Source organism: Phacochoerus africanus, chromosome 3 (assembly GCF_016906955.1).
Source record: "Phacochoerus africanus isolate WHEZ1 chromosome 3, ROS_Pafr_v1, whole genome shotgun sequence".
NCBI lineage: Eukaryota > Metazoa > Chordata > Mammalia > Artiodactyla > Suidae > Phacochoerus > Phacochoerus africanus.
The window spans coordinates 145,453,119-145,466,458 of NC_062546.1; the positions used below are offsets into that span (position 1 = coordinate 145,453,119).

A 13,340-nucleotide genomic window follows, 5' to 3' on the forward strand; every position below is an offset into this window, starting at 1 on the left:
GTTAGTCTCACAACACAGCTATCCCTAGGTATCCCCAGAGGATTGATTTGATTCCCAAGGATACCAAAATCCCCTATGCTCATTCTCTTATATAAAATGATGTAACAACAGGTAGCCCTCCAGGATGCAGAGCACACAGATAAAGAGGGACAACTATATTGGCATTTTGTCCCTTTTTCATCCTTAAAATAAAATATCAAATTTATGGCATCTAAAGTTTTTTTTTTAACAAAATCGTAACAAGAACAAATATTCAACCTATTAGTGAACAGCTTTCCAGTTCACAAAATTCCCTGAAAATAAACCAACTACTTTATTTACTAAGACAAGTCTGAGTAAATACTACCCAAACACTCCCTTCTCCAGAAGCTAAATAAAAATAAACTACAGTACCAGTTTTCCTAACAATACTGGCCATTAATTGAAGGGAAATCCCCAAACCTAAGACAAAATGATGTATTTGAACTTTTTTGAGTAAACTTAAGTGAAAAGCATATACAAAAAATATTTATGAACACTGAAACAGAAGAGTACTAGATTTTCATGATTTAAGGTAAGACTATAAATGCTTGGAGGAGGGAAATACATTAATACTAGAATGGAAAAAACTCATAACTAGGATCGAGCCCTAGCTAGAACTGTAGAATTACATGTGATTTAGAACAGGACTCAGTTTCCTTATGGGAAAAATATTACCTTGCATGATCATACGTACCTAAAGAAAGTGTTAAGCTTTATAAAGTATAAAGTACTACACAGTCCTAAAGTATCCTAATGATGACTAAGATTATGAGGACAGATTTGAAAACATCCAATTGTGCCCAGCACAATGATCAATAAATATTGACTGAATGAATAAAAGTATTTTACTTTAAAATCACTGCAAAGAAAATAACAGAAAAAAATGGATCAATAAAACTGACCTTGAGATATTAAAATCTTCTATGAAAAACTCTATACCAATTTTAAACCAATTCTTTCAAAACTACAAAGCCTACTAAGACCATTCATTTATAAGAAAAATTTCATCAGCAGCATTCCAGCAAAAGAGATAAATTAGAAAATTATCTGAGACCAAAACAGTTGTAAAAATGTCTGATGTTAAGCTACTGGAAACTCTACAGACAAAGGGAGCGAAACATACAAACACATAACTAGTATTTGGTTTGGGTTCAAGATAACCCTCTACATTAAGCTTACACACTAAAAGAAAAATCCACCAGTGTTTCTGTCAGTAATTCTAACATCCTAATTGACAAAACACCAATTAACATGGACACTGGTATTATTGTAAAAAGTTATAATTGAAGGCAGCCAAGTTTCCCTCTATATACAAACACATAATCACACAGTAAAAGAAAAAGACCACAACCAAGAGTAACCATGGGATGCTGCTACTGCAATTTATTACAAGTGCATTCTCCACTGCAATCACACATAAAAGAAGGGCAGGGGCAAAGAGATACTTTTCTAAGATATTACTTATAGAAAGTAAAAAAGAAAAAATTCATACTGATTTTTTAGAGATTATTAACCTCTCAGTTCCCACAAATGGCTTTATGAAAGCCAGAAATAGGCAAGGAAAGAGTGTAACTGGAAACAAGTGTAAAGCTAAGATGGAAACAAACTAAGACCCATTCTTAAGCAAGTACTCAAGTTTCTTAAAATCTTCAAAGAAACAGTAAAGAACACCGTCTGAAAATAAAAACAATTACCCAATGAATTTCTTAACAATGACAATGTAGGTCTTATTTTAAGCAATAGCTGCAATAACCTTTTTGGAAATAAGCTATTATTCACTTTGTAGCTCACCAATATGTATGTAATAAGCGAACACTAAATTTACAAGTTAAAATGAAATCAGGCAATGCTTTTCATATTCACTTGTACAGTTCATTATACTAAAGTACAAATGAATTAAACAAATTAATAATCCACAGGTTCACGCAAATGTAAACTGGATATGGTGATATTGCATTATGGGTCTACTTTTTCTATTTCCTGATGTATTACTAAAACTAACCACATAACTTTTAATAACAAAGCACAGAAAAAGTCTTGCCATCAAAACAACTTTGAGAGTCCACACTGTGGGACAAAGCAGGTGAGACTGCTTTATGATTAGACCTATTCAGCACTGTACTGAGGGTAACCAAACATTATCTTGGCCAGAATTCAGGATCAATGCACATCACATTATAACAAAATATAAACTGAAAATATTTAAAACAAAGCTGAAGTACAGCTGATTGGCTTTCAATGCCCTATTAACTCTAAAATACCAAACTAAACTAGAATAAAGTTGCATTTTCTGTATATACTTCCACTTGATTTTAAACATAATACTGTATACAATGCGGTATCCCAAACTGAATCCTGGGATAGAAAATGGACATTAATGGAAAAACTGGTGAAATCAGAATAAAGTCTGTAGTTTAGTTAATAACACTACCATAGTTAATGTGCTAGTTTTGACAAATGTACCATAGTTAGAGTAACACTAGGGGAGGCTGGGTGAAGGGTCTAAGGTAAACTCTCAGTTCTACCATTAAAATTTTTCCATAAATGTGAAATTAGTCCCAAATAAAATTTTTTAAAAACACAGCTAAAAAAAAGCTCTCCCTTTATCTCTCGTAATTCCCAGTAATTTGAGTAATTACTGTAAGATTATCTAAGCATGTCTTTTAAGTGGGGAATAAAAAGCCTATGAAATCACTGAAGTTCATTTTCTGAGGTGTCCATATCTACATTTTTGAACTGAAAAAATAATTTTCTCACTTACTAAAGGCAAACAAACTCAAACTAGTTTTACTAATTATACACAGTGAAAAATCTTATGCATAGGTACCAAACAAGCAAAGAAAAAATGCTCTGATTCTGGTTCATGTTCATCTGGCGGGAAATGAGATGTCAGTAGATTTGGCAGTTCGGAGGAGGAGCTGAAGGGCTGCAAACAACTTCCCTACAAGTATATGGATGGCTACAGTAGGCTAAGGATGGAGAAAGTATTCTATTCCTTGGGCTGAGACTCACATATACATATTTTTTACCCCTAACTTCCTCCTTTACTTCTCCCCTCCCCCATTCACTGAACTGATATCTAAACTTGTTAAGTTGCAGTTACAAAGTTTTTTGTTCTATTCAAAATATTTAAAAAGATAAATAGAAACAATCTGCTTTGCAATTTTACTCATGCCATGAGGTTTTTTTTTTTTTAACGTAAACTATCTGTTTTAGTATGGTGGGGCTTATAGGAACATAGTTCATAAAAAAAGGTTTACCAAACCATAAACTTGTTTAAAAAGTAACAGCTTCTCACAATCGTAATTTTATGCCTTCTGCTTACAAAAGAACAAAACCTAAAACCATACTTTTAAGTCATTATTCACATTCCTCTACAGTAAAATTCCAAGCACTAAAATCACAAATACAATATTTAATAAAAAGCTGAACATTAGTTCACTTTTAATGCCTCCTAATACTAAGAATTTCCTGCAGACTATACCAAATATCAAACTTTTTTTGGATGCAGTGACAATTCAAAATAACACTACACAACCAAATTCCTAGAACTCACTTCAAACCTCAAAAAAAAAAAAACCCAAGTGATGTGGGTTTCAATTATTTTAATATCTGAACACATCTACATGTTTAACTCCACAGCAAAGATTCAAATTCAAATAAAATTTACAATAGTCTTAAAAACTGTTTCTAATCTGTATTAAGCCCTCATGTAACACTAGCCAGCTTCTCCCCCTGCCTCAACCTAAAAACCCTACAGAAAGAATCCCACCATAGCCCATGAGACGCAATCACGATAAAATGAAAATACAGTTTTGCCAACCAAATTCAACTGTAAGTATGGTATGCATGAGCATACATGTAAATATAATTCCTTAGATGTACTTTTGTTTCTAACACTGGTATTCACATTCCATTTCAAAAACCAAAGTACTACCTAAGTAACTTCGCCGATTTCAACGGTCACTTACTCCATTTATGAAAAAGTATTGCAAATTTAAGCGGTCTGCAAAGACTAAAATGGCCAAACAGAAAGGCCATTTAAAAAGCACTCAAAAAGTGTTCGAGTTCACTCCCGTATACAAAAAGGCGACTGAAAAAGTAAACCTTCATTCCTTTTTTTTTTTTTAAACCATTTAACTGAGTGAGATCTACTAACTTCTGGCAGAAAAAGCCCTGGGTTCAAAAAATATTAGAAACTAAAGACACCGCCTGGGTAGTTGATACTATCTATGGCCGATAGGCTGTGCTTGAAATTTTTGCGGTGTTCGGCGAAGGAGTTTGCAGCACTGATATGAACTGCTCAAACATCCATTTTGGAGTCCTCTACCCCCACCCTCTCAGACTTCATTTTGTAGTGAATTTGGCTGGAGGTGCCGCAATGACAATTCCGAGAAAGCCTGAGCTGGCTTCTGATCCGAAGAGGCACGCGAAAGAGCAGGAAAGGGTGCCCTGGCCGCGCGACGGGCGTCTCGGGGAAGGCGCGGGCGCCAGGGAGGCCTTGCGGGCGGGCGGGCGCGCCGCGGGCCCGGGATGGCGGGCGCCGGGCCTCGGCGGGGGCGGGCCGCGCGCGCGAGACTTACCGCTCCGGCGGCGGCTGCGGCGGCGGCGGGGGCCCCGGCTGCGGCTGCCGCCTCCTCCTCGTCGTCGCCGGGCGATGGCGGCCCTATCTTGCTGCAGGTAGCGGCCAGCAGAGCAAGCGGTGACGGCTGAGTGTCCTACCCCCGATGGGCGGGTTCAGAGAGGGAGACAGGGGGAGGGGGTGGCGGTTAGGGCCGGGCCGCCGCTCGCACAGGAAGTGCGACTCGGGCCTCGCAGGCAGCGCCCGGGCGAGCGCCAGCCCGCGCTCTCCTCCTCCTCCTCCTCCTCCTCCTCGACCCCAGCTCGCGCCCTCCCGCTCGCACGCACACCGGCTCCACCGTCCGCGGGAAGGCGGGCGGCGGGCTGCGCGCCGGGCCTCCACCTTCCACCCGGAACCCACCCCCGAGAGGGCGCACACACTCTCACACACACATACACACGCGCACACACACGCACTCACACAAAAAGGCGGCGGGCGGGGGAGCGCGGGCGGGGTCGGAGCGTTGGCGCCTCGGGCGGGCAGCTCCCGGGGCGGGGGGAGGGGAGGAGAGAGGCGCGGAGGGAGGGGAGAGGCGAGGGGAGGAGAAAGCGGCGCGAGGGGGGAGCCCGGCCGGGGCTAAGCCGCTCCTCACCTGGGCTGCAGCCGCCGCCGCCGCCGCCGCCGCCACCACCGCGCCGTTTCCGTGCTGCTGCTGCTGCTGCTGCTGCTGCTGCTGCAGATACTCGCCGTGGCCGCCGCCGCCGCTGTCCACGTCCAAGGCAGCCATTTCCTCTTGTTTCACTGGCTTTTCGGGAGCTGCAGGCACAGCGCGGGGGGGGGGGGGGTGTTGGGGGGGTGGGGAGGAAGGCGGGTGGAGGAGAGGGAGGGGGCCCGCGGGCCGAGGCGAAATTATTCCGAAAGCCCGGACCGAGTCCCCTTCCCCTCCCCCACCCGCCCCCCGGCGGCGGCGACGGCGGCGGCGGCGGCGGCTCCCTCCTCCCCTCCTGCTGCTGCCCCCGCCCGCCGCTGCCTGTAACCCTCCTCCTCCTCCTCTTTCCCTCCTCCTCCTCCCCGCGCTGCCCCTGCCCCCTCTCCTCTCCTCTCCTCCCCTTTCCCTTCGCGCCGCTCGCTCTCACTCGCGCTCGCTCCTCTCGCACCGTCAGTCACTCACACGCCCGCCCGCCGCCCGCGCCCGCACACAGGGGGATGCGCTCCCGGCGGGCCGGGCCGCCCGCCCCGGGCCCGGCGGAGACACGGCATTGCTGGGGCTTGAGGGTTGGACGGTAGCTGGCGGGGAGGGAGGCGGAGGGGAGTGCGGCTTTCTGCCTCTCACAGACACTCGGTCGCACACAGGGGGCCGGGAGCCGGTGGCGGCGGCCCCGGGCTGGCTCTAGTCGGCGGCAGCGGCGGCGGCGGCAGCAGCAAGGGTTGCTCTCTCGGCTTTACGTACCGGTCATAGTGTGTTTAGGGCACCTCAGGCGGGGCTCCCCGCCGCCTTACACATGGTGAGGAGCGAAGGCGGCGGCGGCGGGAGAGGATGCGGGAAGCGGCGGCGGACACGGCCGGAGCGGTCCGGGGATTTTTTTTTCCTATTTTGATTGACTGTGCGGGAAACACAAAAGGTGGAGCCTCCAGCCCAAAAGGGGGGAAGAGGGTGACAGCCCGCCCGGAAGTTCCGCCCCTCTTCTCCGCGCTTATTCGCCACCACGGTCTCCGTAGTCATTGCTCATTGGCCCGGACGCCCGTCCGTCATTTGGCCAGGCATCGCGCTTCCTGTTTGCCCCCGGGTGGAAGGGGAGAGACAATGAGCGGCCGTGGCGGCGTAGGTTCCGGAGAGCGGCTGCCGCTCGTCTGTTACCCGCTGTGCCCGCCTCGTTCGCCGGCTGCCGCTGCCAGGCCGAGGCGCAGGCCTTTTCTACCTTGCAGGCGCTCGCAGCAGGCCCCGGCAAGCCGTAGGGGAACTGAGATGGGGAGGAAATCCGTCCCCGGAGGCTCCGGCTCCTCTCGATGCTTCCTCCATCCCGGCGGCAGCCGGATCTCCCCAGGGCCTCGCGCTCTCGGAGCCGCCACTTCCCTGCGCTGCCAGGAGGCCGCCGCCGCTCAGCCCCGGGGCTGCTGCTGCGGCCGCTGCTGCTACTGAGCAAACCAGGCCCGCCCCGCGAGCCCGGGGGGAGGGAGCTGGTATTGGGGGAGACACCCCCTCCGAGGCTGGAGGAGGATTTTCTCTCTGACACATTCAGCTCTTAGATTCACAATCGAGCCGTCCCCCGTAGCCCCTGTTTCCAAACCGTCTCCCACTTTTACGTACCCTTGGAAGCAGACATTTGAAACAAAACAAAAAGACCTCAATTCACCTCACAGGAGAGCTTTCATTCTGGCCAGTGGTACCAAAACAAAGTATGTTTCTTTTAATACATTGTGTGTATATTCAAACAACCTTTTTTTAATTCAGTCACAATTATTTTGCTGCACAAACGTGTTGTTTTCCCTGCTTCTTAATCATCTTAGTAACAAGTGAAATACCTAAAAAAGCCCATCAACAATTGCCAACATGAATAGTGAATCTAAGCGAAGTGTTTTCTTGTTTTTTTTTTTTTTTTCTTGGAACATTTTAGTTATACTTTAAATTCTCATTTCACTTACTGGATTAGGTTAACACACCTTTGCTCTTTGGCATTCTTGATATATTGCTGTCATGGGGGGTATGCTCAAGTTTTCTGTGTGTGTGTGTGTGTTTTGCTGGCTAAGAGACTCTGCCTGTTACCTTTAGATCTAATTGCCAAGAAAGAGGTTAAGTTCAAGAGGTGGAAATGCTGTCCAGCATACCCTTTTTTGTTAGAAATCTGACTCCAACAAGAATTAGTGTTTCAATTGTGATTGTTATATTTGTTTGATAAAGTTGTGCTGGAGGCTGGAACTGTGAAGTCCAAGCACTTGAACTAGATTTTGTGTGCACTGAAAAGAATTCTTAACCCATTTATGAGACAGGATTTGCTTCTCAGTTCTTATATTTTCGTCCTATGCTTGTAGGATCAGACACATTTTATGATTACTGGGCAGTTAATTGTGCAAAAGATAGAACTTTCAGGGAAATGACCTAAAAACCACAAACATGCAAAAACAAGACAAAATTCTGAATCCAAGAATGGAGTTGATCTCCAATAGTAAGAACTTTTAGTCTCATACAAGTAGAAGAATCACTTTTAAAAGTAAATAGTAGGAATTCTCTTGTGACATTGCAGGTTAAGGTTTAGGTGTTGTCACTGCATGCTTGGGTCACTGCTGTAGCACAGTTTTCATCAACTGCCCAGGATCTTCCACGTGCCGTGGGCAGGGCAAAAAAAAAAAAAAGTAAATAGAATAAACCCTGTACCATTTTACATTTAAATTCTAAAGGAAAATTAAAGTATCATAGAATAAGCTGATTTTGGGGGAAAAAATAGAGAAAGGAGAATGGGAGTCTTGAAGGGTAGGACAAGTGAAAAAAATGGAGTGGGAGAGAGAGGGATGTCACAGTATTCTCTCTACTTACATGGATATTTGGATAGAGGATAGTTCTTTTCCTGGAAGAGATAATTCAGATATTTTCAGGTGTTTTTCTAGGAGTGAGGATGTGTTTTATGAGTCTAAACGTACTACCTCCATGCTGCTTTTACAAAATCTTAGTCCAGCCACCCATAGAAAGCAAAGTACATGGCCAGGGGAATTCATTTCTTCATTGATCCCATCTGACAAATGAGAAATCATTTTCAGGAGTTCCCATTGTGACTCAGCGGTAACGAACCCAACTAGTATCCATAAGGACGTGCCTTCGATCCCTGGCCTTGCTCAGTGGGTTAAAGATCCCGTGTTGCCACGAGCTGTGGTATAGATCGCAGACGGGACCAGATCCCCTGTGGCTGTGGCTCCAGTTCCACTCCTAGTCTGGGAACTTCCATATGCCACAGGTCTGGCCCTAAAACGACCAAAAAAAAAAAAAAAATCAGGAGTTCTCATTGCGGCTCAGTGGAAATGAATCCAGCTAGTATCCATAAGGATGCAGGTTCCATCCCTGGCCGTGATCAGTGGGTTAAGGAGCCAGCATTGCTGTGAGCTGTGGTATAGTTCTAAGAGGCAGCTTGGATCCCGCATTGCTGTGGCTGTGGGTAGGTCGGCAGCTGTAGCTACGATTAGACCCCTAGCCTGGGAACATCTGTATGCCTAGGGTGCGGCCCCAAAAAGTACACACACAAAAAAAGTTTTTTTAAACTTTTTTGGTTCATAGACCATTTTGACAAGATGCAAAAACACTTCATCTAATCTTCCTTTAAAAAAAAAAAAGAAAAGAAAAGAAACCTACCAGAGCTAACATTTCTGCTTTTAGTGCGATGCTTTTAAGAGAGAGCGATAGCAAAAGTACATAATCAGTTTCAGAGGACCTACTCAGACACACTGAAAAGAGTTAATTGTTGTGGAATATCTTAAAAAGGCAGGAAATGAAGGTAGTCTCGGGAAAGATCATCTTGTCTAACCCAGGAGTGTAGTCAAATCTCGAAATATGGTTTATTTTAATTAAAAGGTATTTGTTTTCTTGGTAGAAGACAGCCTCTCGATGGCACCAACTGCTCTGTGACTTGGGAACTCAGAAATTGCAGTTGCTTATCAGGAAGGGAAGCACTGTGCTGGATATTATTTATACTTTCTCCTTTCTAAAGATGATTTGAGGAAGCTCAAAGCTGGCCACTCTTTACATCACAGGAGGAGATTTGGATGTAGCTTTATTTTCCCTTGCTCTCAATTTCCTCACTTATTTTTTTAATCGTAGGTATGTTTTCGTAAGTTTTCTTAAATCTTTTGGAAACTGTGGTGAATATTGAAGGGCCTCAAAGACTTCTATAGATCCACTGGCATGAACTCTTTCAGACCCATCTTCAATCTCCTTTTGTCTCTCCAAAGACAAGAGGCCACTAAATAATGCTCGATTGACATCTACAAGAGCCTAGTCATTCTGTATTAAAAACAGCAACTGGAGTTGCTGTTGTGGCTCAGTGGTAATGAACCCGACTGGTATCCATGAGGACGAGTGTTCAATCCCCAATCCCTGGCCTCGCTCAGTGAGTTAAGCATCTGGCATTGCTGTGAACTCTGGTGTAGGTTGCAGACAATGGCTCAGATGGGCCTTGCTGTGGCTGTGCTGAAGGCTAACAGCTGCAGCTCTGATTTGACCCCAGCCTGGGAACTTCCATGTGCTTCGATGCGGCCCTAAAAAGACAATCAATCAATCAATCAATAAGTAAATAAAGATAAAAACAGCAACAGCCCTGGTTAACTGTACCACACCTGAAGGGCTCTGCCCTTTTCCTTCACAGTCTCTGCTGCCTTCTTCCCTCCTGGACATTTATTAAGTGAACAATACAAAATTGCCAATATTCAACCATTTTTATCTAAAAAGGTGGCAATTGTGTATAGTTCCACCTAAATCAATGTCTATTTAACATAACCTCTGTTGCTATGATTATGACCCTTCTTTTACCCACCTCTGAATCTCTTTAACCTGTTAATTCTGGATTTCAAGAATCTTCAAATTTGTTCTCCTTACATAATCACTATCATATTTCAGAAGCATTCTAGCTGACACTGACTAGGTATACTTAACCTCCTTCATATTTCATATCTTCCCTACTTTCTCAAAAATATACCTCAAAAGCCATATCTCTTGTCTTTACTTAACCTACAAAAAGGAAGAGATAACATTTTTGGACTTTTGATATATGCCCGCTCCTTTGCATTTTCAATCCTCACAGCCCTAAGAGGTAAGTATCATATGTTCATCATTTTATAGATGAGAAAACTGAGGCTAGCAAGGTTATGATACTTGCACAGTGTCATTTTCAAAAAAATGGCAGAGTCAAGCTTCAAACCCGTGTGTCAGTCTCACCAATCAACATATCAAGTCTTAAATATCAGTTGAAGAGACACCTACAATAAAGAAAAGAGAAAGAAAACATAATAGATACATATGTATAAGGAAGATCATTTTTAAAGTAAATCTTCTTAGAATGTGAACTCTTTGTGTTAGGGGTCATATATTTTCAATGCTGTAACCAATACTGAACATGCTGTGGTTGTTTAATTAATGTTAAGCAGAAAGACTGTCAAGACAATTATCTTGTGGGAAAATGAATGATGAATTTAAAAATTACAATTAACCAATAAATGCTGTATGATAAAATTTCTTTGACCTTATAATAGTTCACCTCTTTCAAGATCACCTTTCCCAAATGAGTTAGACCCTCATTTTCATTCACGCTTCACACTAAAGATATCACCATGATACAAAAGCACTGATGTTTTTATAATTCGAGGAATCCCATTCTCTTTATCCAGGCTATTGACATCCCTGGGTATTATAAATTTTCTAATTATCCGTAACACTTTTGAAGTCATCTTCACGACAGTCCAGGAAGCTTAGTCTACTGACATATTTCTGAGTTGTTGCAATCTTCTGAGAAAAGATAGGTTATGTATTTCTACCTTGTTAATAATCTGTCTTAGAAGAATATAGAATGCTAGAAAGTATCTTGTTAATTATCTTTTCTAGAATAATATAAAATGCTAGAAATTCTCTTGGCTATGAATTAGTAAACTTATGAGATAGCTTTACTTTATTTTTTTATTTATTTTTGTCTTTTTGCCATTTCTAGGGCCACTCCCGTGGCATATGGAGATTTCCCAGGCTAGGGGTCTAATCGGAGCTGTAGCCGCTGGCCTATGCCAGAGCCACCACAACGGGGGAACCAAGCCACGTCTTTGACCTACACCACAGCTCACGGCAATGCCAGATCCTTAACCCGCTGAGCAAGGCCAGGGATCAAACCCGCGACCTCATGGTTCCTAGTTGGATTCGTTAACCACTGAGCCACGATGGGAACTCCTAGCTTTACTTTAAAATAATATTTGTAAATATGCTTTAATAATATTTTACCTAAAAATAAATAAACTAATGCCATTAAGGTGTGGTATCTTTAAATGATGAGCAATAATCTTCAACATGAATTTTATTCATACTATATTTCATGCTTAAGTCTCTATCTAAAATTCTAATAGAATTTTTTTCTGGTCTTCAATCCTATAAACGAAACATATCTTATCAACTATTCTCAAAACAGCCAACCATGCCCATGGCCTACTTAGAAGAGGTAAGAGAAGGGAAAAAATGAATGAAGTGGCAGAAAGTTGGATGGAAATTCTATTCCTTGAGAAATAGAATTTTTCCAGTTACCCCCAAAATGGCTAAATGCTGCACCATGCCATTACTCCATTTCGATTGAAGAGATGGAGTAAAAAAATAAAAGCAATTATACACACACACACATATATATTTATTATATAAATGTGTGTGTATGTGCACACATATAGAATAACACACAATGGTTAATGAAGTGTGGTGTATTCATTAAATAACATTTAAAATAAGTGAAAAGAGATGATTCATCATGGATAAATCTCCAAAATAACAGCAAAAAAGTTATAGCAGGATAAACAGTATACCACCTTTTATATAAAGTTTAAAAACATACCAATTTATATTCTATACTATGTGTGGATACACACATGTGGAATAAAACTATAAATCTTGCATGGCAATGATAAATGCTAAAATTTACATGGTGATTGGTATGGAGAAGAGGATGGGATCTGAATGGATTTTCAAGGGGCTTTAAGTTTTGCTTAAGCTGGGCTGAGTATATTATCATTATGATGTTGTTCTCTATTACTTCCCTGTTTGCCTGAAATATTTCATAATCATTTTAAACAAACAAAAAGAATAAATTAATAAACGAGTCTATGGCAGAGGTAGTAAGATAAGCATGCCCAAGCAGCTGACTGACTAAAGGAGTGGAGGGAAGGGAGAGAATGATTCACATATGACTAAGTTTTCCAACTTTAGTAACTAGAAAGATGAGCTGGAATAAGGAATATAAAAAATGGGAATGGGTTGAAATGGACAATCATGAGTGTGGTTTTAGATGTGTTGAGTTGGAGGTGCTGGCAGGGTATTCCTGAGATACCCAGCAGACTATTGTAAATTTGAAACCATAGCTAAAAAGAAAAGCAAATGCAGGGCAGGGATTTAGGAGCCTATGAAATAACAGAAAAACATATATATATTGCTCTCTGCCCCCCCCCCCCACACACACACCTCTACCCCCATTCCTGGCACAGAGCTCCTAAAACTTTTGTGATTCCCTAAGCGATAAAAGTACCAGGGTGCATCCTTTGTTCAAATATTTGGTCTGTGACCCTGAATCTTAACACAGAGTTCCTAAATCCCTTGGAATTTCCCGGATGATAGAAGTATCTTTTGTTCTAATGAGATGATTTTAGGTGGTCTCCTGGATGAGGGCTGGATGATAGAAGTATCTTTTGTTCTAATGAGATGATTTTAGGTGGTCTCCTGGATGAGACCAAGCCATGGTTAGAAACAGAACTTTCAGCCCCACCGCATCCTCTGGAGAGCGGTTGGAAAATGAGTTAATAATCTGTCATGGCTACGTGACGAAGCTGCCATAAGAATCCCTAAAGTATGAGGTTCAGAGAGCTTTCGGGTTGCCAGGTGCTGGGAAGGTAGCATGCCAGGAAAGGGGATGGGAGTACCTTACCCCTTCCCTGGACCTCTCTCTATATAGCTCATTCGGTCAGTACTGGGAAACTACCTACGAGCTTCGACTGGTGTCTGAAGTGGGGCAGGCTATGGGGCTGAGCCTTTCACCTGTGG

At 43.0% G+C, this 13,340-nt stretch overlaps 1 protein-coding gene across 1 annotated transcript in view; it reads right to left on the minus strand.

Moving 5' to 3' along the window:
- SP3 (Sp3 transcription factor) overlaps positions 1–6,172 on the minus strand; it is a 49,730-nt gene extending 43,558 nt beyond the window's left edge. The window contains exons 1-3 of the mRNA XM_047772906.1: positions 6,033–6,172; positions 5,235–5,398; positions 4,605–4,739 (exon numbers count right to left, since the gene is read on the minus strand). Coding sequence (XP_047628862.1) covers positions 4,605–4,739; positions 5,235–5,398; positions 6,033–6,039 — 306 coding nt within the window. The 5' untranslated portion in view covers positions 6,040–6,172. The remainder of the gene's footprint in view (positions 1–4,604; positions 4,740–5,234; positions 5,399–6,032) is intronic.
- Positions 6,173–13,340: the final 7,168 nt, after the last annotated feature.